The following is a 19,645-nucleotide window of genomic DNA, read 5'->3' as shown; positions in this document are numbered from 1 at the left end:
GCCTAAACGGCGGGAATGCAAATGTTATATGTCGGTGATTTGTCAGCTAGTTTTGCATGAAACGCTAAACAAGGAATGTGTGTCTATTGTGAGGAAGAGGACTGTGTGTGTGTGTGTGTGGATTGGGAATTGTTGAGAGGCGCGCCTAGTTATAGCGCTGTTTCCTGTGTTATGGGGCCTCCGCTACAAACTAACTAGCTGGGTATCTGGCTACTTGTAACTGTTTAGTTTTTTGTTGGTTGTTTGTGTTTACTGCTTCGTCTTCTGCGCGGGGGGGTTGGGAAGCTTTTTATTTATTTTATTTTTTTTAGTATTTATTATCACTTCCTCAAAATGGGTTAGAAACCAGGCGTCACACTGTCCCGTTCAGCTCCCACTCTCTCTCTTTTAGGGGATTATTTAACAACAAAAAAGTGGGTGAAGTTACAAGGCAGGGGTTCAATTAGAAAAGTACCAAAAGGCCAACATATACTCTGTGCGCCACTGTATAGCTGACATGAATATTAATTATATTAGATTTGTTTTTTTAGTGCATGTTTTAATCGCTTTGAAAGTTTGTACAATATAGTTATAGCGTAGGTTTGTATGTTTTTATAGTGTAACTAGGCACTTTTCTTCAGGTGATGAATTCATTTCATTTAGCAATGACATTAAACAACAGGGTTTCATTTATGCATTTATTCTGTCTGTTAGTGCTGCTGGCATTAGATGTAATTTTTTTTTAAATACATTTTTAATAACTGTGTTGAAAGCAAAAAAATACACATTGGTTTTTTTTAATTATTTCTCTTAGCGGTATAATTGGACTAATAGATGGATTGTTTATTTTAAAAAAAAAGGCAAGATAGCCAGAAACCCTTTTTAAAGCACGGTTCATTGGAGGTATTGGGGAAGAGCTTGTTTAATTTGAAAGCACTCATAATGGGTAGTGTGAAATATGAGAGCAACACACTCACTGTGTTCATACATGAATGCCTGAAATAATAGTGTAATGGAACGAATCCTGATTTTCCTGGGGATCCCTCGCTAGTCCTATTCAGTCTGCAGTGTAGCAAAGTTCCATGTGTTTTTGTGACAATAGATATATTTTTACACGTGTAATGTACCGCACCACATGCATGCCGAGCCCCTTTTTTTTAGTTGCGTCCATTAGTGGGACTGGGGGCTCGCAGCAATATGAGGGATGCTGATGCTGATTGATGGATGAGTTCAGCAGGTTACACCAAAGCTTTGATTGGCATCTCACTCTACACCTTCCGAATGAGCTCTGTTATTTTTCAGCCCAGGCCTCTTTGTCTTTTGAGCATATATGGTCGGGTGTACTTTATATAGGTGTGTGCTTTGTGTGTGTGTGTGTGGAGAGTATACTATTCTGATGCTAACGATTGCTTCGACATATTCTCAAATATCCATGAGATCTTGAAAGCGGACGTTCTTCAAAACACCTTGGAGGAAATTCTCACAGGGCTCCCTGAATGCGAGAGTGGATGAGTCATTAGTAGAAAGAGAGGCAGCTGCCACATCGCTGCTGCAGACGATTGGTGGGGTGCACAGCCATTGCACTTTTAATACTTTATGTGTTGACCAAGAAGCACTAATGAGCACTCTGTGAGACCTCTTATGCTGGCAGTACTCACCGTGGACCTATTTCTGTTTCAGCAAAAGTTTTGTCACACCGTTCACTGCTCTCGTAATGACCCCATGGCTTTATTAGTGTATGTAAGAAAACCATCTACTTTAGTCTTTTCACAGCAGTGTTAATAATAAATACTGCTGTCTTCATACACAGCGCATGGCAGTAATAATAAAGGGCTTTGTTATCGTACTAGCAAATTCACATTGCAGTATTTGGATGATTGTGGAAGCAAGGCTTTGCACAGTAGCTATCTCCAACACAAAACCAATAATAGAAATTAAAATATATTAGGTTTGTGACCGTAATAAGTGAAAAAAATAAATGATATTTTTGAATTGTGAAAAATGTATGGTTATGTTCGTTGTCATGGAAATTGTCACAGAGGCACAGCAGCTTAATTTGCACTGATACAAAAACAGAAAGTATGGAGTATTCTTTTAAATCTTCAGTGTGAATCACAATCTAACAAACGTGGCAAGTATTTCAGTATTTTAAATCCAGCATAGTTTACATTTATGTTTATTAGCTTGAAGTCGTTTTGTTTATGTTTGTTGTGAAAACCTGTAGAAAAACCCACACACAGGGGCTACTAGAGGTCTAAGACTTAACAGGGATTCTTTAAGTACAATTTTATGTACTTGTACTTATGTGAGGGATTCCATTTTATGCTAGGTTGTACTTCTACTTCACTAGTCAAAGGCTTTATAGGCTTTTATAAATATACGTTATATTTCACTGCCCTTGTTTTACAGCTGTACTACTTGTGTTACTTACTTTGCTGGTAAAGAATTTCATTAGAAAACATGATAATGATGTCAAATTTGATTATAGTGTTAGAATGCACTTTCCATTTGTATATGTAGTAGTTCAAATTAACGTAAGATCTCCTCCAGACATGTATTATGACATATACAAATAGTCTGCTGTGTTTTTTTCCACATAAAAAGTATAATTTCCACATTAAAATCCTTAAAAGGGTTCTATCTAATGACTACCTCATTCAAAACTCCACAATCTATGAATATACAAATTTAGTTCAAGTTTTCCTGTCGTCACAAGCTGTCTTTTACTTGACTGTAAAGTCCATTCTCAGTGTATAAGTTTTAGATTGGATCAGAATTGACTTCCAAACAATCTGTGATGTCACAAATCATGCTCATAGGCCCCGCCCCTTAAAGTCCAATTTTTAGTGAGGGCAGAGAAACTTTCCACTTTCAGCAGATGAATGTGAAAACATTCAACAACATCGTACGTGCGCATCAGCAGCAAAAATAAGTCAATAAGGGCTGCTTCCAACTTAAGATTTACCTAGTCAACCAAAAGTTATTAGTTAGTTAAGATATTAATTGAATTATTTAAATACATATATATCTATTTCAACAACATCCTGTTAAATGCTAATGGATAAAGCGGTAATGATTCTGAATGAACAACCAGCAGGGAGTTTGAACCTTTAGTTTATTCTTTTCTACACAGTACAACGTCAAACAAGTCCCACTGTTCAAAAGTCAGAATACATAACTTCCCACTTCACAAAAACAAATACTCTCTAACTTATCAACATGATGGATGATGTATAAAGTTAACAGTTGCTCACAAATTAACTTCCTTAACTTGCTCCTCACCCGATTCATGGCTCTCCTGTCCCTGCCTGAACCCGCTGTGTCTTTGTCCTCCATTGAGTCCTGGTCTTTTGAGTACTTCTACTCATATTTTTGCTGATACTTCTGTACTTTTATTTAATTTTTCCTTACTTGAACTGGAGTACCTTTACTTACATAAAGGATCTGAATTTGTCTCGTGTTGGAAAAACCTGTTCCCATTGAACAAGGTTTGGTATGTGAGCCCCTTGACTTGATTTTGGAAACCCATGTTCCTAATGCATCTGGAATCCTCCTTATACCACTACAGGCAACAAAATGTTATTGCTTTTTACATGGTTTTTGAGGATAATTAATACCCCGAGGCATTAGCTCGACTTCCTCCTCCAAACAATGTCTTCAGTTCCACCAGCATGTTCAGAATGCTGCCCATCAGCACGGATTTAACTCAGCTGATCGGGTGAATTGACAGAATCCATCGACATTCACGAGACGCTCACACGCAGTAAGAATTACTGACTATTTTCAAATGGAAGTTGAGGTTTTGGTATCATTCTTTGACCCGTAATCATATCATAAAAGAGGAGTAAGGCGATCCATTCGTCAAAGAAATGTTAAAATCATATCTCTCTCGACCTGGAGCTAATTTCATTACACAGTTCTTTTTCTTGTCAAATGCCAACCAGCCTGGCATAAATCAAAGGGATCAGGAGTTTTGAAGCCTACTTATTCTTGTGGCATCTCAAAAGTGATTTAACAGGGCCTCGGGGAAATGTTTTTTAGCATCTCTTGGTTCTGTGATGAATTAGCCAGAAATACTTTTTGATGCTAATTTAAAGTGTTGTCTCATTAATTCTGTTTCATCAGTATGTTGCTGTTCCTTAAGAGAGACTTCAGAGAGTCTTGGTTCTAGAAAGCAAACCAGGGGAACACTAAGCAACATAACTATTTACTGGATCTACACATCACTGTTGAGACTTAAGCACAAATTACCTTTGGGAGCATGTGCTGCCATTGCATGTCATTTTCCACTGCATAATGCGTCTACCTTTTTAATTCAGCTTTAGGTAATCTAACATAATACAAACTCAGAACATAGAAAATGCTGTGATCGTTCAAAAAACATTTAGACGTTTAATTTTTCCCCCTTGGCTTTCAGTTGCAGGTTTGGCCAGTAAGGAAATGCTGCTTCCTGTAGGTCAGATCACAGAGTGGCAGCTTATCTAAAACGACAATTGGACACACACCTACAACACACAGAGCTCTAAACGATAGCTCTGGTGTGGCTATGATTCATATTTTTAAACTGGTGTGTGTGGCAGACTGCAGGCCAACAGGGCTGACAAGCCTAGACGGCTCTAATATAGAACAGGTTAGTGGTGAGTGACACATTGGGAGCAGTAAATAGAGACGCAGTCGCTTTGTCTCTTGACTGAGGCCGTAAGTAATTTGTGAAGCCCCCACCCTGCACCCAAGAAAACCATCTCCCACCCACAAGTGCAGTAAGCTAACAATATGGTCACAATTAAAACGCAGTCTCGGTTACTACATAAATTCTAACCATGTGTTTTAAACTCCCTGCCTCGCATTTTACACCTCTCTTATAGCCTGTGTTGAAGCTATTTGGTGTAAAATATGGGAGGGGGTGAAGTTTGAGTCATTCCCTTTTATCAGTTTACTTCTTGGTTTTATATGCTAGGAGCTATTTTCATTGCATTTCACTGAGAAATTGCCTTGTCTCACGTCTGTTTTAAAGTTTTAATAAATATGAAAAGTGTGGCTCCTGTCATTGCAGCACCCCCTGCCAGATAGCGCCGCTATTAATTTTGACATAACAAAGCATTCAGAAATATTAACTACACAGTTGAGTTTTAGAACAAGGCACCTGATTTCTCTCTCTGCCTATGTTTAAACTTTGTCCCGAGGAGAAAGGCTGAGCTGACAACATCTGAGACGGAGTGCTTTTACTAGAGTGGAATAAAGCAGCTGATTAATAGGAAGGAGTCAGGAGAAGGAAGGAGATGCTGTGGGGACAAGCAGAAGAGGGGTGATTTTTTTTCGTCTTGTCAGAAGGGTAACAAACAGTTTCATCTTTGTTTGGTCTGTGTTGCAGCCAGGTGGTGTTTATGATCAGCCGAACACCTTTGCTCATAAATAAAACTGTGCACCCAGAAATTGCTTGTGTTTTGCAGCAAGGGGGAGGCGATCAAATTAAAGGATGCACAGAGCTACGGTGTCATATGTTCATTTTTTTTTGTCTCGCACAATCTTCCTTTGGTGTGGTAACCAATATGTGTGTGGTTATTTTTGGCAACAATAATCTAGGAGGTTTTTTATTATTTTTTATCAAGAACTGACTAAAAAGTGTGCAACTCTCTTGAACAATCACCTGGAGCCTGAAGACTAAGCTAACCCCATTATTGCCAATATTATGAGTTTGTGCATCATGGTGTTGGATTATTTGTTTTTGTCTGTGTGCAGAATGCTGGATACACCCTCACTCTGGGATCTCATCCTGCTCAAGTTTTCCCCCCCCATTTAATAGAACTGTGCTGCACTTAGTGAGCTGCCCTACAGAGCTGTAAACAAAACATCAGCAAACTCTGTAGAAACTTGACTTATTTTAAATGCAGTGTCACACGTTATGTGTCAATTAGATCACAATTTGAGCTAGCTGTGTGCTAAACTTTAAGGTTCATACCCAGTTTTGATATGAGTATACTAAGCCTTTTTGCACAGAAGATATTTAGAGATTCAAGTACTGTGATTATCTACCCTTCATTGTCTCAGCATTCATTAGACACTGTTTTTAAGTCTTAGTCAAAACTTTGGCCATCATCCTCATCTTCTCTCTTTGGAGGTCAGGATGACTTTGCTATTATTCATTCTGAAAGGGAATTATATATTAACTATGGGTCGCGCTGCTTGGTGAGGCAATTCTAATAGTACAGCTCCCAATGGCTTGCTGTGAGATGGTGGCTAAGACAAATGACAGCTGGCCTATTTAATCAGTGCATAGCTAAGTGGTTCCACACTATTCCTTCTTGGCTCACCACTGAGACAAAGCTGGAACACTTCTACATCTTGTTTAAGTGTCGCTGTCATCCGAAAGGTTGAGGTGAGAAGGAGGGTAAAAGAAAATGAAGCGGTTGTGAACAAGTTAACCTTGGTGAAAATATAATTTTCCTCTTAACTACTAATTATAGTGCAAGTCAGCCAGTAATTCTAACCACAGTTTTTACAAAGCTAGAATGTTTAACCTTTTTTGGAGCTGCTTCTATGACAAAGAACAAGTAAATCTGGAGAGGGCAAAACATTTAATGTTATGAATCAGTCCTTACAAAAGGGTACGAATGATAGTTTCACAGGATGTTGACTCATTTCTGTTTGTCCCCATTCCTGTTCTCAGCTGTTTTTGTTTTTACTGTATCGTCTGGAGAGGCCGGTTGGTGCTGACAAATGTTATCATTGGTATGTAGCCTACACGTTTCACAAGATCTTTCTCCACGTCATAGATTGCCTTTGGTGACTTTACAGAGTGTATTTATAGTGAAAGTTGACATACGGGTGAGGTAGGGGTAGGGGTAAGTAGGGGTGAGGGTGTGGGGACCTCTATGACCATTACAGCGGCTCGTGATGTTCCTTCAGCGAGACACAAAGAGAAAAGGACACACAAACGCACACATCTAGGTTGATAATGTATAGTGCTGTATGTGTGACTGATTGATATGGGACGTTTTGTATGGCTCGGCTACGCAGGCCGGGCGGTCTCTGGTACCCTCACTATTGATTGTAGACTTGCCAAGCAGCTTGTGCATTGTCTGAAAAGATTCCCGCTGTGCTGCCTTTGCTAGCTTGACAGATGGCTAATGGTGTGTAACACGGCAATGTGAGACAAAGGTCACTGATTTAGACGTGTGTTATTACATCATTTAGATTCTGCTGGATGAAATTAATAAATAAGCGCCTTTCAACTGTCATATTATATCAGTCGCTGGTTCGTATGGTTAATAAACTTCAGCTTAGTTTAACATCTGAAGAGTTCCATCTAAAATGATAGTCACCACCAGAATTGAACATTGTGCGTGAATCCAGTCCGAAGGAGTAAGTGGAGTAATCATTCAATCAGGGTAGCCAGCAGGTATCTAAGGACTAAGAAAAGAACAAATTGCTGTTGACAGCGTTTCCACCAGGAAATTGTTTAGCCAAGATGGTAAGCCTCTCTGATCCTGATGTATCTCGTCTCGTGATCAGTTTAATTATTAGATGATGGCCTGAACAATAGCCGTACTAAAAGTGACGAACGTGATGTTTTCGTCATCTTTTCCCCTCACGGTTAATAAAATATTTCATAAGAGTGTATTCAATAATTAGAATGTTTGCAAAGTTCAAGTGAAGTGACCCACATCCACTATAAAACAGTTTTGAAAGACCTGGTAGAATTACCAACATTAGCATTAGCTCATACAAACATGGCTTTATCCTCCATGTGGATTACAATTAATGTTTTATTTGTCCTTTTAGTCAGCCATAAACATCAGGGAGCATTTTATTTCCTTAAATTGGTGTTTTTCGTCTTAGGAGACACAAGCTTAAGACAGAATAAGCAGTGCAATTGCTTTGTGGAAACAATTTTAATAAATGGGAATTAAGAACTAGAGGAGAGAATTGGCAGTGAATATGAGACTGTAAACTCAGTCTGTATTGAGTATTCTTAACAACGTGTAACTGACCGCTCTGTCCGAGGGTTTATTCTACCAGAGTGATGCGCTTGCAGCTGAGCTGAGGCTGTGCCAGGCTGCCAGTGGGTGAGCTGACACTGGACGACCTGTCTGTTTCTGTGGGTCAAGCATGGGCTAAAAGGACAGGCTCCCTGGGAAAACTCACTTCCCAAATACCTCAAAAGAGTCTAGGAGAAAGCAGTTGGCAGGTGTGACTCCGGGTGCATGCATAACTTAAAAGAGGACTGCCAAAGGCATCAACATGCAAGCTGTTATTAAAGTCCCATAAGCTGGAACATATTCTCCACTGAACATATTTATTTTTCCTAAGTAAACTTCCCTAGAGTTATGTTTTCCAGTCATTATTGTGTATTGGTTTTGAGTCTTTTAATCCCAGATGCTCATATATAATCATAGGGCTCAACAACTCTGAGGGTATTCGGGTTATAAAAATGTCAACGTTAATATCAGCCGCAGTCCGTATTAATGTTGCATTTGTCACCTTTAAAATGTCCCATGGGTTGTTTTGGGGACTTGTAATGGAGTTGTCAGTCATTGATTGTGGTCGCAGACGGGCTTTGGACTGCCACGTGCAGCAAGAGACAGCCTTTCAGTACGGCTGGCATTTGATGAAATGGCCTTTTGTGTGTTTGTGTGTGTGTGTGTGTTTGTGTGTCTGGCTGGCTAAATACTTGATAAAGTCAGAGCCTTGCAGCTCAGATGTTGGTGGGCCCTGGAGGCAGTTTGAGATTTCAGTGAGTGGCAGTTCTACTCTGTGATCAACCTTTAGGGATTTAGATGAAGTCATCTCACTTCTGTAGCTGACACCTCAGTGTCCTTTTGTTTAAAGAAAAAGAAAGAAAAAGAAGACAAATTGTGAAGACATGAAATGAATTTTCATCTGGCCATCACATGTGTATGCTGATAGAACTAGGTCAATTAAAGTAATACACATATACAGCTACTAATTATTTTCATGATCAATTAGTCTGCTGATTACTTTCTCAATTCATTTTGATCCATAAAATGTGGACAATGGCAATTACACTTTCATAAAGCCCAGGGTGTCCTCTTCAAATGTCTTGTTAGTTCTGACCAAAACTGAAATATTCAGTGTCTCAGATAAGACAAAGAAAACAACGAGCAATGATTAAAATTAGTAATTCATTATCAAAAGATGTTTTTCTGTATAACGACTAATGGTTTCACTTCTACTGAACTGGCATAAAAACTCAACATAGGTTGTCAACACCACATTCAAGGAGGTCTTTTGCAGTAAAGTATACAGTCCAGCTGATGAAGACCAATCAGTGCTTGTTGCAATGATAATATTTGTAATGTAAACTAGAGACTATTTGTAGACTTCCTTTGAGCTTCATGTGTATTTATTGTCCCATCTCATTTAAAGAGCAATGGGCACAAAATCCTATACTATATATGGATCATGATTCAAATATATGATAATCGAACGAAGGATCATGTATGTGCTTAAGTTGATTACCAGAACACTAGAGTCATGCACGTTTCAGAAGTAATGATTAGAAATGTCTCTCCTGTTACTGAAATGAAACATGCAACTGACATTTGTGAAACCACAGCCACAACCTCGACCAGGCACGTAACCTACGAGAAACTGAAAGTAAACAAATAAATGAGGCTCTGCAGCAACATAAGACCCTATCCTATAAATACATCATTACATGCATACTGTTTGGTTTTGCTGTAGACTGCAAATTGTTTCCCGGGTGTTCACACCTGGTCTGTGCTACTCCAATTGTTAAATGAAACAATTAATGGGGTAGTAAAGATGGTAATCATTTTAAATTTAATGAGGAAATTAGTATTCCAAATGCAGCTTTTTATTTCCTCTTTTAAGTTTTTGCAGATGTATAGTAATGGCAATTCATCTGAACTGATTACACTGTTGCTTTGTTTGAGAAGCGATGGAATCAAGGTCCGTTTGCAATTGTTAGGAGCCATCCAGCCAGCACACGGTCATTAATTCGGGAGTTAGGCTCACGCTACCATGCTCTGGTGCTGTAGCAGGGCCAAGGTCCACTCATAAAAACATGTATTTCAAAAGGCCAAATGATGATTTTGTCAGCGGCTGGTACAATACATGCTCTTTCAAAATGTACTTCTTTGCAATCACGAGTAGAGCAAAGTCGTAGTTAATTTCCACAGCTTAGGGCGTTAAGGCCAAATGAATTGTTGGATCTTTGTTTTCTCTGGGTGACTAAACCAGTTGCTGTGGGTGGCAAAGAGGTTCAGTGGATTATACTGGAAATTAATTGCCTTCATCTTTTCCAGCAATTTAACGCAAAACATTTTAGAGGCGTGCATGATCCTAAAGTAGAGCAAGTACACGTAGCTAACATTAACAAAATGTTTTCTTCAGCTAAATTGGAGCTAAGTGTTGGTGTGGTGGTCTCTGCTGTACTGCTCATTCACCAGTTGTCTTTTGAATGTTCCTCACTGTGCAAGAATGCCTGTCTGTGCTTTTAAGCCTGTTTGACAGTTTGATGTCGGCAGTTAGGAAAGCTTGCCTGCAGTCACGGCTGCTCCACACATCGTTACTGATCTTACCGACCTTCTTCTTTTTTCTGTAGGACATTTGAGTGTATTGATGCCATGCTAATCTCTCATCACTGACAGTGTGACTTCTGCTTTAGTCGAACAAAACCTCAGCCTTATGATTATAAATAATGGCATGTGGAACAACAGGACCCAGGCATTTCCTGTTGAATACGTCTGGTTTGCTCTGCGTGCGGCTACTAGATGCAGCAGATACCACCTGATGAAGGTCAAGTACTTTATCATGTGCTTGTCAGTGAAGTAACATTTTTGGCAAAGTGCCACCAAAGAGGTTTCAAAGTAAACTTGCTGAGTCAATTGCAGAGTTTCTTCAAATATTTGAAGGCAATTATGCACTCATTAGCATTCGTATCACAAGAGATGTAACACAGGGCAGGAAATAATTAGCTACTTCTTGCTGTGCAAAAGGCTAATCTGTGTAGATTCTGCCAGTTTACTTCCCCATGCTGTGTATTGGTATATAGATGGACTAAATACAACCCTGTGATCTGTTCCCATTGTTTAACAAAATATGCAGTTAACATTTATGATATTAATGTGGTTAAAAATTGAAACATGCAAATTCAGCCTGCGCTCAAGTCTTGAATATTATTGTCATAATTATTTTAAGTCTATCTGCCTGTTAAATCATTGAGTCAAAGAGAAAGTGTTATTCCTTCTAAGGCTCATGAGATGTGTGTGCAAAGTGCAGAAAGGTTTGCTTTGCAGAGCCAGTGCAGATACTCATGTACCACCACAAATAACACCAGAGACCACTGTGTGCGAAACTCTGCGTGAAAAGCTTTGCTCAGTGCTCTGTAATGAGCTGGGGTCTTCTCTCTCTCCCTGTTGTATTGCGAAGATGATTTTCAATTAAAGGCTCTGCAGAGGCAATGGAAGCTGAGTTATCGGCCTGCGTTAGATTGTACCCCGAGGCCTGTGTTGGAGCTGGGCTCATGGCAGGAAGTTCTGCCAAAAGGTATTACTGCTGTTGGCATCTAGATCTGGCACGTTGTAGTTTTCTCCACCTGCTCCTCCTCCTCCTCCTTTCACCTTACGTCTCTCTTTGTGCCCCCAAACCCGCCTACTTCCTCTGCTGTTTTTACAGTGTTCTGTTTCTCTGTTTACCTTATCTTTTCTTTTTTAACAGAGGTATTGTTAATTTCTTCCTGTAGTCATGAAAAGTATCAGTATTTCCTTCTGGCCTACTGGAAAGGCCCCATCTATTGTGATACAGTAATATCTCAAGTGGTATTTCCTGCTTGTTTCCAGTCAGGGGCAAGAGAAAATCTGGTCCTACTAGTGACAGAAAGAGAGAGTGAGAGCGAGAGAGAGACCTGGGGCTTTCCTCTCTCGCAGCTCAGTTGCTGTCGTATTAATTTCAGGTTAATAACAATAGCATTATCTCCACTTTCCAACTGCAGATAAAGCTAAAAGGCTGTTGTATATAATTGGTTGAAGAGGAAAAAGGGTGATTTTGTTGGTATTTCACAATCCTGGGTTCACTGTCAGCGTTTGCCTCTAAATTAGAACCATCAGGCTTCTGTGTGAATGCCTAAACCTCTTGTTAAACCCTATTAGAGAGGGACTTGAAATTAATTATCATGTGTTCCCCGCCTTGTACGTCACTGACAAAGCTCTTTCTCCGTCTGAGTGTTACAAACATGCTTTATCGTCGATTGTCCGTCTGCACTGAGCATGCCACTGCCTAATATAATAATAGCAGTAATAATATTGCAATATCTCAAGCCAATACCCAGAAGACCTACATTTATTGCTGTGTAATTTTAATAACATATCTCATTTCTTATACTTTGTTGTTTTAAATGATCTTCATTTCTTATGAGTAGAAAATAATTAGGGAAAATTGGTGTTATTGTAATTTCCCCGTCCTTGAATTATTCTTAGATTTATCAGATTCTTCTTAGTTCCGAATCATGGCTCGCAAGTATCAAGTATTTTGCTGATACTTGAATTCCCCTTTTGTCTTGTCAACTATTGTGCTACAGGGACACCTGTTAACTGAGAGTTTATTCATACAGTTATCTTCTGCTGAAGAGTTTTGTTTACACTCAGTTTGATTAATTGACAGCCTTGACACACTTACCACCCCCAGAAACACATAAAAGCCTGTGTGTGCAAGTATCGCCATGTCACAATAGGTTGGGATTCATGCTGAAACGATTACTCTATTAGTTAATGGGCAGAAAATTCAGCTGCAACTATGCGGATAATTTCAATCGTCATTTAAATGTATAGTCATTTTTAAGATTAAATGCCAAACGTTTATTGGTTACACCTTTTTATATGTGAGTTTATGACACTTTTGTTTGTCATAAATTGTAGTAAACTGAATATCTTTTGGGGCAAAACAAGACATTTGAAAGGTAAAATGGGATTTTTTCACTCTTTTCTGACATTTTATAGACAACAAAATGTATCTTTGTTAATTGAAAAACAGAATCAGCCATAGCTGGTGAACAATAAAAAAGTTAGTCAGTTTAGAGAATATCAAAGATATCATTTCAAATTAAATATTTTGGGGTTTTTGGTCATTCAAAAAAAGACATTTAAAGACTTCTTGGGCTCTTGCTAACTGCAATAGGAATTTTAGTTTGACCTTTCATTATAGAGTTGACAGCAGTGAGACGACAGGAAATGAGGAGAGAAAGAGATGGGGAATGACACGCAACAAAGGTCCCCAGGGACCTTGAGGTTTGTGGTTGACACCTTAACCTCCGGGCCATCAGTTCCCCTGAATAACACTCGGGTAGCCATTTATCTGGATATAGTGCTCGAGCTGGAAAAATGTAAGAATCAGAATATATCGAGAATTGGATCGGAACTTAAATATTAAAGGTACCCTGTGGAGTTTGGAGGACACACATGCACATGGGTGATGCAATTCATATTCCCACCAATGGTTTTATATGATTGATTTGGATAGTGACAATAGAGAGAGACAGGAAAGGCGTGGGAGAGAGAGGAGATGACATATAGCAAAGAGCCCGGGCGGGATTTGAACATGGGCTGCTGCGGTAACAAGTTGGTACAAGCCCCCTATGTTCCTCCCGTTGCAGTAAGAGCACTTGGCAGATCCCTGAAGAATAGCAGTCGTCTCTGCAGCAGAGTGCGCTGTAGCCAGCCCCGTCTCGCCACCAGCAGGGCTCATCAGGACAACGCAGTTAACACCTGCAACAGCATCTCACTCAGCTCACATTTGTCCCATACAAATGACTACACTAGGTTGATGCCAGACAAGGGTACGCTTGTTTCCTACTCCAGTCATGTCCTCTAAAGCATCACGGCATCTAAAGGCTCATTTAAAAACATTTTGCACGTAAATGGACATGACCCCGGACCAAACCCCTTACAGGAAGAATTCACAGAATGTCCTGTACTGTATGTGAAATTTTGCCATTGAAATCGGTGATGCTTCAAAATGAGCTTTGCCATTAAATGAAAGATTTATATGGTCAGTATAGTCATGTAGTCTCATGCCCTTAAGTAGTAAGAGGTATATCATTTAAAATGCAAAATCTCTTCAGTCAGTCAGTCTGATTAGTCATCTACAGTCAGATATATCCTTTAGAGAATTGTGTGTGTGTGTGTTTGTAGGCGTGTGTAACCCCTCTTTGCTGACTTCTCCGTCTTTCCTTGGAGACCTATAGTGCAGCTGGAGTGTAATAATCATCCTCTATTCAATCCTGCTGCCTGGAAAACCGCGTTCTCAGTCCTCCGTGTGCTTATTGAACTCCTCCTCATTCCAAGTTAAACACTGTATTAAATTCCTATTCCTTGCTCAGTAATTACTGTATTATTATATTCACACGGTCCACAATTCTTTCTATGTCATACGTGATTGCACTCTGTCTTTCCCTGTCCGTTTCATAAAGGGCTGTCTGGGATGTTTTTGTCGTGTCTTTGTTTGTCCTTGCACAAAATGCACAATGCACGACGTTAATTAATTGTGTACCAAATAATCTACACATTATCATTCTCGGTTTTCAGATCAGGTGACATGTCATATTGACATATGTCAGTGTCGCTTCTGTGAATGCAATGAATAGAATTTAAATGTCAGGATTTGCTGAACAGTTTTACATATTGCTACAGTATACAGTACAGTGCTACAGTATAGGTGGGGCAGCAACACCACCAGATACTACTTTTAGGAGGCAATTAGACCTGCAGGCTCTTACAAACAATAGCTAAAAGCAAAGGAGCTGATACCAGTGACAGATGCCAATGTGCGCTGCTACACCAGTTGGATATTCAAGGTTCCTGGTTCCTTCTTTAGTTCGAAGGGGGTAACACTCTCACTCACTTGCACGTTGACTTCCATGCTGTAGTAGTTGAGCTTGGAGTCCTGTCACTCCGGCCAGACTGAATTGCTGCAGAGGTGTGTTGTTCGTGGCCGCACAGGGCCCTTGACGTCATACCTGCTTCTAGACATTGCAAGATTTTCTGCCAGTTTGGCTGCTCAAAAAGCCCAGCCCAACCAGTCTGAGAGCTGCCTCACGCTCCGCTCTGCCGTTTTCCTCCTAGAGGATCCTCTTGTCTGGGATTTCCGGGCTGGCTCTCTTTGGATGCTTACGGCCCACAGGGACTTTATACAAAACATCAAGAGGCTCAGTCTCTTTCAAATGAGTGTTTTTTTTTGTATGCACTTCACTTTCCTCCCTTTTTCCCACCCCTCCTTCATCAGCATACTGTATTCTCATCTGAGTGTAATGATATGTTATACTCTGCGTGGATTAGTGCAGGTTATTAGTGAGCCCAAAGTGTAGAATTACAATCAGTCCAGTGTTTAGATGAGGCTGCTTATAATTGTGGAGAGGGGGCGTAGACGTGCACTGGCTAAGTGGATAGGTCTGTAATCTGATTCCTCACTCGTTTCCTCTGATGATAATGTTCTCTGAGTTTGCACAGCCTCATGCAAGAGGTTACGTATGATAATGAGCCCCCGGCAAATGATGCTACTGTTTATCACGTTTCCAGAAAATAATTTGCATTGCGTACTCCCGGGAAAATATGGTCCACTTCCTCATCCTCCTCGTCTTCTTCCTCTGATGGGTTTTCTCTCCCTCACTGCTTCGGAATTGACATCAGTTTACTCTTGGGTATGCAAATACAGGTTTATGAGTAATCAGGGCTGTCATTCAACCCCCGCATGACAAGAATCACTTTGGTTCCTGTGTTAAACTGCGCCAGCATAGCCTCACATGTCAGGCTTGTGTTTGATGGTTGTCATTTACTCAGCATCTTCCCAGGGTGTCGTTTGTGTTCATTTTGTGATTGTACGTTTTGCCCAGTAAGAATCTCCCCAGTTCTCTGGGCTCCCATCCGTTGGATATGAAACAGTCTCATTGGCGGTGATCACAGGGGCAGTTTTTCATTTTCTGATGAAATATTATTTCTCCATCAGAGCTGTTTGTTTGGGCCGTTCCCTCTCAGCACCTGCCGTTTAGTTGGCATGCTGAATCAGCTGGACCTGTGACCCAGTTTCAAACAAACGCACAGATGCAGCAGTTGATGGCTTTGCAGCCTTTTCTGGCTCCTCTTAATGATGGTTTAATTGAGCGCACCCCACTGTACACTGACTAGGCTGCTCTCTGATGGCTGCACACAGATTAATCCCTCCTCCCTTTTGATTTTTTTGTTGCTTTCTCCCCCTGTAGGTACCTTTTGTATCCCAGTGTGGTACCACTGAATTCATTTCCTGGGGTCTTTGTTCCATTGTCAGCTCGTGGCTCGTGTTCTGGTGGATTCGCTGGGCTTGTTGGATTGTTCTGGGGATCGCAAAATGCACTGTGGACATGCACGTGTATATGCACATACACTTGATAACAAAACAACACAGGGCTGAATGAAACGGGCTACACATGGCATTTCATGCCCTCCTCTGGCTTATGCTATACGTGAACATCAGATACAGAGTGTCAGAGGCTATCAGAGCCATTATATAACTGCACAATCATTTTTGAGGCTATACATTGTGGTTGTGTTACGAATATCCCATTATCCCATGAAACGGCTGTACGTCTGTGTGGGCGAGAGTCCACTTGAACTATATTCCCGTTTGTTTTCATGTTGCCGTTATTTTTGAGGCATTTCCTCTCTTCTGCTGGATTAGAAGTTTTTTTTTTTTTACAGTGTTTTCAAGTGATGGACCAGTCATTCCGCTAGGACCTCTGTGCCCTGTTGCCTTAATAACTTCATAAGTTCTACAGTCTTAAAAGATTGTTTGACCTCTTCTTACGCTGACACATACTGTACTGCTAAATGGAATTCTCTGTAATCAGAGCAGCCTTTGCACCTGTTGTAACATAGGTCACTGCGTTATTTTTTCAGAAAATTGATTAACTTCTTGGTCCTGAGGCCTGCCAAACTTATTTGAATTGCTTACTTTGTCTGACCAGTAGTTAAAAAACACGAAATAGAACAGTTGACTTCACTTATTTTCAGATGATGTGTGGGAGTAGAATACATAAAACGATTTCACCCCCAGTAACCAAAGCAACAAAAACAGAAACGCTTTGTTCCAGATAATTGTCCACCATAACAACTTAAGAGCTAAATGGTAACAAAAAAAAAAAAAAACATCACTGTATGCCACCTGATATGATAATGAAATATAATTAGCTTCTCTGATAGCAGGTGACTGTGGGAGAAAACGGTCGATTCACTTGATGTACCATCAGTACGCTGGGAAGGCTCCAGAGCCTGCAGCGAGGGTCTTTTTTAATTAAGCCATCATTCACCTCTGGGAACCTCTGCTGAAGTGGCCCTGCATGCATTCCCTCAGCAGGATATGCATACACACACACACACACACACACACACACAGACGTGCAATTGTGTCATTTCTCCCCGCAGGTGTCCCCTCAACACAGCCACCTGATACCTGTGTATAGGTTGTGTATAGGTTTTGTGTGTGTGTGTGTGTGTGTGTGTGCAGGCCCTTGTAGCATCACTCAAAGACAGGTGTCGGTCACGGCTGGTTTGACAGCGACATGTTGTTCACCTCTCTCTGGATGAGAGAACAAGTGTCACCAGTCAGAATATAGCATGACCTGGACACGTTGATGGAACCCTGGACAAAAGATGTGAGATGCTGAGTTTGTTGGCTGTTTAATCGATGGCACCAGAGAGAGAATAGCCTGTGCTGTATTGCTAGATCTTCAATAATATTCACAGACGTCTTTATTGAGTGCAAAAGTAAAGTTTTTTTTTATGCGGTACTGGCTACTGATTAGAGTTCTTGGTTCTTGCAAAGAAGATTTATGTTTTTTGTGATTGTTTGCTAGCAGGGTATCGCACGTACTTGTAAACACCTTTTGATTACATTTGGTGGAAAAATTTGTCCTAAGGAATGAGTGATTTGTTTTTGGAGCAGATTCAGGAATGTTTGAAAGTTTTAAACACTCAAGAGAGACTTTTGTTTGCATTTTGCATGCAACAAGCATCCCATGTGTCAGATTTATCCACTGTTATCCAAGTATTATGTACTATACACATTAATCCTTTTGGAACAACAAAGAAAACAGACCATTTTAGACTTTGATTTACTTTGTAGTTGCTAAATTTAATTCATTACAGAAATGAATTGTGCTCTGTTGTTCCTTTTGGCAAATTCATTTAACTTGGCGATTTACCAATCAATTCTGGGCACCTTTAGCGTATTTTTTTTTTTTAAAACATTCAGCGTATGGAAAAATCTTTGTTTGTTTTGTCTGAGAACACCGAAGATAATCAGGAACTCTGCAATATTTAATTATCTCCTTCTCCACCATTTAATTCTGAGGAAATCTGTTTTCCACCAGCATTAGTGTTGTTTTGGTGCTCTCCATCATTATTGGTTCCTTTTCAGTGGGTGGTAGAAATGTGTTGATATTACAGCTTCAATGGTGCCAGGCCCAACCATCACTGTGGTGTCAGACTGCGTGGGTGGACATCATGTGGATGTGTGATGCCTCTACTACACATTGCAATGGCACACAATTAGCGCCACAAGGGAGCCAAACACTTTATTGCCTTTTTTCCCCCCTCCGCCTGTAATATCTCCTCCTCTTATATTGTCTTCTCTCATCTTTCTCCAGCAATCTATAACTACGATGCCCGGGGAGAGGAGGAGCTGTCGTTGCAGATTGGAGACACAGTGCACATACTTGAGACATATGAAGGTGAGAGCAGGCTTTTACTGATGACGCGCATGATCGAAGCTGACACACCAATGTCGGGCATTATTTTCCTGTCATCACTGGTACTTTGTTTTGTCAAAGTTTTGTACATGTGTTCAATAAGATAACGTATAAGCGATTATGATTATGATGGTGTGTTTCAGTAAATCAAGGCGGCAACAAGCCCACACTGAGCAACGCCGGTTATAGTCACAATGTTTGTTTTCAACTAGCCATAGTCACTCTTTCTGTAAATTGATTTATAAAATTGTTAATTGATGAAAGGTTTTAAGTGTTTTTGCGTTGAAGGTGTTTTTGTTCTTCTTGTCTACTATGTATGGGAAAAGCAACTTACATTTAACATAATTCTCTCCTCCGTTAGACTGGTACAGAGGGCATAGGCTGAGGAGAAAATCCAAAAAGGTAAGTAAGCAAAGGTTTTACAACCCTAATGTCCATGAGGTCACCGTTTACTGCTTCAGTTTTTCAGCTGTTCACATTGTTTGTAATGGGATCTCTTCCTCTTCTAGGGCATATTTCCTGCTTGCTATATACACCTGAAAGAGGCCACAGTTGAGGGCAGTGGGTTAGTATTTCTCCACTTCCACTTTTGAATGATGTTTCCTTTTTTATAAGCAAGAGGATTGCTTCTACTTTTGTTGCATTGGTTTGTAAGGATATTGAATTATTATGATGTTTTAGGATGCATACTGACATTCTAATAATTTTGGATAAAGGTGGATTGAACTAGGGATGACAATAAACATTAAAATAGGGCACTGATAGACTACTACAACTGAAGAGCTTGTTCGTAAATTGTACGTAGAGAGCCTCTGAGGTTGGTTCAATGGAAAGATCTGCACTTGATAGGATGTGACATGTGTTTTTGTTGTTGCACAAGTTGTGGCACTGTTTTGTTTTGATCTGTCT

General features: G+C 40.2%; 1 protein-coding gene across 2 annotated transcripts in view; it reads left to right on the top strand.

Moving 5' to 3' along the window:
- dock1 (dedicator of cytokinesis 1) overlaps positions 1–19,645 on the top strand; it is a 168,131-nt gene that overhangs the window by 366 nt on the left and 148,120 nt on the right. For both annotated transcript variants that reach the window (XM_035664062.1, XM_035664070.1), the window contains exons 2-4: positions 18,635–18,718; positions 19,098–19,138; positions 19,246–19,301. In XM_035664062.1, the coding sequence (XP_035519955.1) occupies positions 18,635–18,718; positions 19,098–19,138; positions 19,246–19,301 (181 nt within the window). The remainder of the gene's footprint in view (positions 1–18,634; positions 18,719–19,097; positions 19,139–19,245; positions 19,302–19,645) is intronic.

This window comes from Morone saxatilis, unplaced genomic scaffold, assembly GCF_004916995.1.
Source record: "Morone saxatilis isolate NCDOM2014 unplaced genomic scaffold, NCSU_SB_2.0 Contig1, whole genome shotgun sequence".
In the NCBI taxonomy this organism is placed as follows: Eukaryota; Metazoa; Chordata; class Actinopteri; family Moronidae; genus Morone; species Morone saxatilis.
This window is presented reverse-complemented; position numbering and strand designations above follow the sequence as displayed.